Source organism: Parus major, chromosome 17, assembly GCF_001522545.3.
Source record: "Parus major isolate Abel chromosome 17, Parus_major1.1, whole genome shotgun sequence".
Lineage (NCBI taxonomy): Eukaryota > Metazoa > Chordata > Aves > Passeriformes > Paridae > Parus > Parus major.
This window is the reverse complement of record NC_031785.1, coordinates 1,842,886-1,848,885: the sequence shown is the minus strand read 5'-3', so window position 1 is coordinate 1,848,885 and position 6,000 is coordinate 1,842,886. Positions and strand designations below refer to the sequence as shown.

At 42.9% G+C, this 6,000-nt stretch overlaps 1 protein-coding gene across 2 annotated transcripts in view; it reads right to left on the bottom strand.

Annotated features, from left to right (window-relative positions):
- Window positions 1-201: 201 nt before the first annotated feature.
- Window positions 202-6,000, bottom strand: part of TTLL11 (tubulin tyrosine ligase like 11) — a 36,149-nt gene continuing 30,350 nt past the window's right edge. The window contains exons 8-9 of one of the 2 annotated variants that reach the window (XM_019008430.2): window positions 5,230-5,336; window positions 202-3,327 (exon numbers count right to left, since the gene is read on the bottom strand). In XM_019008430.2, the coding sequence (XP_018863975.1) occupies window positions 3,020-3,327; window positions 5,230-5,336 (415 nt within the window). In that variant the 3' untranslated portion in view covers window positions 202-3,019. Of the gene's footprint in view, window positions 3,328-5,220; window positions 5,337-6,000 lie in introns of both variants that reach the window. The other variant, XM_015644707.3, reaches the window with a different exon arrangement.

The following is a 6,000-nucleotide window of genomic DNA, read 5'->3' as shown; positions in this document are numbered from 1 at the left end:
TGTTCCAGGACGTTCGGCAGGGCAGACAGAGGACGAGGAGTGTCCGGAGCCCAGGGCAGATTTTGGTCACTTACCTGCAACCTCTTGAAGAAGAAAGAACACAGAAGCAAACAGGAATCACTGAGCGAGTCTGGGCACATTCAGGCTGCACACAAGCCTGCAGGGAAGAGGGTTGAAATTCTGGACTCACTTGCCTCAGAATTTTGTTAGATGTTGTTTTATTCTGATTTCTACCAAGAGAGGAATACCAGACCTGGTATGTCTGATAACAAGAAAAATTTCACTGGTATACAATATTCATATCATATATGTCATAAATAGAATCATGAGTGCAGTGCTGTGGTATTCTCTGAAGAGAATATATACAAAAGTGCTGTTAAAAATCCAACGCCTTTCCTGTATTGTTTCTTTAGCTAGAGAGGTACCTCAGGATTAACAGATTATCAGTGCATTAGCATTCATATCCTGGATAAAGTGTCTCTGGCCATTTGCATGGGCACAGACTGGTAACTTAAAGGCTCTATGAAATTGGATGCTAAATAATATTCAGAGGAAATTGAATTAGACAGGAGGGAAGAGAAATGTGACTGCCATTAAATCTCTAAAGTACATTCCTGGTTTATTCCCTCCACCCCCCGAGAATAATATGGCATTCAATTTTCCAATTATATAAATACATGAACACTGGATTACTAGAGGCAGATAATTGAATATTTTGACTATTCTACAAGGGACCCTTCATATTTGAAGTGGGAGATGAATAGGGTGTGCAGCATCAGCCTGTGGATGCACGAGCTATAAAAACCTCTATTAGATCCAGAGAGTATAAAGGTCTCCCATAGAGAGAGAGATCTTATCAGTGTTCAATATACAATAGTTAATTTATTCCACTGATATCAGGGTAAGTTATACAATTGCAAAACTGGGATATTTTGGGCCACACATCGTACTACTTCAAAGGTGCAAGGAAAGGCATTCGCAGTCATAGCATTTCAAATCCGACTCCTCTGTAACTCTGTCTTTACAGGACATCAATCATGAGATGAGAGGAACTGTAAGCTATTTTCCAGTAACACACTGCCAATCGCAAGACAAATGTCAGATGTCACAAAAGGAGAAGTAACCATTTTTCAACCTGTGAATGTCTTCAAATATATTACAATGAAAGTGTGAAAAAAATGACCCTTTCAGCTTCATTTGTTCTGACAGGTGCCAGACCTTGGAGTTCAGCATTTTATCTTCATACTGCAATAATCTTTACGACATTTGAACAAGGCTGAGGGCAGTGGCATTAGTTAGTCTACAATTGTCCTCTTATGTACAATACATAAAATTTCAAAGAGTCTGGCCATTGAACTAAAAAAGATCATCTACTCCTATTTTATTTGTGTTACAGAAAGAGGTAAGGAGAAGGGATGCCCACATCTGAGATTAACACATGCTGGGGACTAGTTTTGTGTGGGCTCAGCCTGACTCCTGCATTGCATTGCCATGCTGCTATTGCCATTGGGAAAAACCCATTCTGCTTAAAACTGAAATCAGGAAAAAAACTCTACAAACATTCCCTGAAGTGAAAACTCACTAGATACTGTGTGTGCATTTAGTCCCTGACATGAAACAGGTGGACTCCCCCTCAGTCCCCCTCAGTCACAGCATGTTTCAGTGCCACCAGCCACCAGAACATTTTGACATGGAGCTCAGGGAATGTTCTCCAACCCAAAGCTCAGTGTCATCTTACAGCTTTGCCATTTTTGATAGCATGGAGGACACTAAAAGGTAAGCCAAGTCATTAACATTAAAGAGTAGAAAAAAGAGGAGGAAAATCAAGCTCAGATGTAGCCATTCATTATTGTAATAAATCGGGGACCACAAAGAATTTCACTCAACAGCCCTGAAGTTCCAAGTTATTCCTGTCCTTCCAGCCAGTCCCATGTTTGGCTTAGCCCCCACAAGAAGTGTGTGATCATGGAAGTCATGGTTCATTTCCTGCAAAGTAAGACTGCTCTGTACAACTCCAGCAGTACAGCCCAGCAGTTTTGACACAACATCCTTAGATCTAATTTGTACAGAGTTACACTGTTATTTAAGGGAAAACCGAAGAATATGTGCAAAGACACAAAAAAGATCTGCTCTAGATGTTACTGCAGGTCCCAAAAGGGTAACAAACATGCAAAAGACAAAAAACAAGCAAACCTAGAACAGTTAGTTTAGGCTGAAGTCAGTGACAGAGTTGGTTCCACTGGAATTTAAAATAACCTCTTAGGCCTTTACACTGGACAGCTTTCTGCAGAAGCAGCGCTGAATCCCTGAAGACAAATCCACCACTTGATTCATGAAACTTGACTTAAGAAAGTAAATCTTTTTCTGTGAATAAGTGTGAGCTTACTGGTTCTGTGGAAGCAAAAGGATAAACTGTTTTAGTTCTTCTTTAAAAAACTAACAGTACTTGTCATGGCAAAGACATGTACAAAGAAGTAGAAGCCAAAATATTATTTCAGTGTTTTAAGACTGACTTTAAAAATTAAGTACATAGACATTGACCAATCTGTAGATTACAACATGTACAGTCCAAGCCATGGAAAGAAGAGAGTCAAGGCCTGAAGTCTGACCACAAGTGTAATTCCAGATTTCTGTTTTCCAGTCTGGTATTTGGGACTGCAGTTCTTTCCTAGGTTTCTGTGACATGTCCTGTGCACATAAAGCAATGTAATTCCTTTGACACAAGTGTGCCTCAGTCAGTGCAGTCAATCCCATGATGCTGGTTATCATCCCCTGTGGTTTGGTCCTCTTCCACGCACTCAGGATGAATGCACAGTTTGTCACGGGATGTGCACTGTAAATCCCACAGAGAGGTGAAGAAATAGCCATTACCAGGGTCATTATGTGAAAACAGGAGGTTGCAGTAGACTTTTTTAAAAGCTTAAATAAAAATTACAGCTGAAATAAACAGTTGTCACTATGAAATGAAGGGATTGCAGCACCTGTCTCTCCTCCAGCAGTACACGTACCTGGCTGGGGATTAGCTCCCAGCTCTGTCCCGGCACATGAGCGCCCTTAGCTGTGATGATTTCTGTAATGTGAAGGCCTGGGGGCCGTGGGGCCGAGGGGGGCTGGTGCAGCCGGGGCCAGGCGTGGCCCCCGTGGCTGGCAGGGCCCCGTGGTGCCTGGCGAGGCCGCAGCCCCACACCAGGCGCTTGTCGCGCAGGGCGGCCAGGCGGCACTCGCAGAAATCGATCAGCGACTCCACCTGCTCGTGCAGCGGCAGCGACTTGTACTTCTTCTGGGCCAGGCAGAAGAAAGCTTCCACAAAGGCTTGCAGACACATTCCTGCAAGGAAAAGGTGCGCACAGGAGATTGGGAGTGAGGCATTTCTAGCAGCTTGCATATTCCTTAGGGATAATACTATCTCTTGTTTCTCGTGGCAGCAAGGCCAAATGGGTGTGTGATGGGTGTGAACACAATCATGCTGTTCACATCTTTTCATTTAAATGGCAGCCATCTGGAATGCTCAGAAAGCAAAGAAATTGTCCTTCATAGACCAAAAGCCAAGGTTTGATTTGTGTCACACTCATTGGGTGTTTCAGGGCAGGGTAAGCCCAGGCTGGCTTACAGATGGGTGACATTCTCTAGCACTGAGGCAGCTCCTGGCTTTGCAGACCTCAGCCTGGAATCCACAGGCAAAGTGGTACAGCAAGAACCCATTTAGGGGTTTATCACACCATTTACTTGATGTAGTATTAGCCTTCATTTCTGCTGCCAAAATTATTAAGTTGAAATCAAATGAGACACACAGTAACATACTGAGCATCAAGGAAAACAATCCAGCTGGAGAGAAAAACAAATTTATGTCAGCAGCTGAACAGAGTCTTTTCAACCCTGTATTTTCAGAGATGGATCTGACCCGAAAGTTCACACCAGTGTGTTATTTCAGTCTGTAGCACTATGGAGGTAACCCCATTACCAAGTATCACCTTAGCAAGACGTGAGTTTATTTGCAGCACTACTTCCCTCCTGCACAGCCAGTACCAGGTATGAACCCTTTTGAAGGTGAAGAGGCCATTCTTTCAGTCATACCCAGCAACTCCACAAGAGTTGTTTCCACTGAATGAAGAGTGCAGTTCCAAAAAATGTCTCTACTATAATACAACTCCTCTGCCCCTTTCCACACAAAAGTCCCCTGCAGAAGGCCCATGCTGCAGGGGAGACTCTTCAGCTGCTGTTCCATCACATCTCACTAACAGCACATTACCAGAGCCAAAGGGAAGAGGAGCTGAGTATTAACACTAATTATTGTATTTAAAACCTTGAAGTAATACCTACTCAAATTCTTAATTAAGAAGCCAGACCCCAACTGGCTGTGCAGAAGCCACAATCTCTCCCAGTTTGAACATACACTTATAAGAAGATTATTTTAGGACGAGCCATTGAAAGGTTTGGGGTTTTTAACTGTGTTGGCTTATTGATGCTGTAGGAAAGGCACCTTTTCAAAATATGACAATTACATTCTGAAGTATAATTTCTCTCAACTAAGGCTGCAGCTGGGGTCGTTTACGATCTTGGCTGTAAAACAGCTTGCAAAGGAATTGTTGAGTTATCTGAAAGCAGCAGCTGCCGGCTCAGTAAATTATTTTATCAGTCACAGTGAGCTGCAGGCAGGGAAAGCACCTCCGGTAGCACACACACACACTCTCCCCAGAAGTGACACTCATGTGAAGCATATTATGAAAAAAGTTAGAAGCTGTTTTAGAACAACAGAATCTTGCTTGTCTTGGTTACAGCTGGGAGTGGGCCAAACATAAAGCCAACAGAATCAGGTGCATAGTTTGTGTTTTAACACCTAAAAAGCACCTGGTTCATTGACACCATACACAAATCTCTTCATTTTTGAAAGCCTGAAGATTCAGTTGCATGTCTGTTATTTTTCCTGGTGAAATTCTACCAGCCAACCATGTAAGTGATTTATACTCAGCCTGAAATGCTAAATGCAAATACTCAAATTTTATATAGCTGTGAAGCTGAGGTGACCCTCACATACCTAAAGTAATACTACCCTGAAGGGTAACTGCCACAGCACTAACCAGGAGAATTGGTTGTGTATGTGCATGCCTCAGGTGTACATGGCTTCTTCCCATTTCTATCAAATGTTTCAGGTGTATCTGAGCAATTAAAATTGAAAAAAATAACCCCAAAAGTCAGATTTCATAGTTTTTGAATACAAACCTGGGTTACCTGACTCCTTGTGGTCAATGCCCATGCTGTTCCACCTCCTTGTGATATCAATATATAGGATGTCTACAGCAGCCATTGAGAAATTGCTGTTACTCAGTTTGCAGTTTCTGTTAAAAAGAAACAAAGAAGAGATTATCATTGCATCCAAACTCCCAAGATAGGAAAAATTCTGCAAGGGCAACTTGCAGAAGAAAAGTTTACCTATGTCATGTGTAATGTGCTCAGTCAAATAAAACACACACAGCAGAGAGCAAACCAAGCAGAATTCATTAAGTGCTCCTATCTGAATGGAACAGGCCCAAACCCAGAATATTTCAATTAAAAATATGACCTGACTGTTACAAAGAGCTTTCTCCCAGGGTATTGCCAGTACTCTGAGGCTGTAAGAGAACAGAATTAATTGGTACACGGCAAAACCCACCACAAATCTGCACAGACTATCTGCACGAGGCAGAGTTTGCACAGAGAAATACCCTTTTATTTGTCTGACTGATCCTGTTTGGAAAGGGCTGGAGGAAGCTTTCAGGCACAGCCTTGCTTCTCCATGCCTCAACACCGACAGGATTTGCCCTCGTGGTACTGAACACAGCAGGGGAAGCAGCTCTGGAGGCAGCTCGGGATGTGGAGCTGGGGCTTTGTGTGTTGATCATGGATGGGAACAGGCCCTGTGTCCAGGATTTCCAGATGTCTGGAAGCCTGGCTGCCACCCCTGCACGTGCCAAAGAGCTGGTCAAAATTTCTCACCAAAAGAAACAAACAAACAAACAAAAC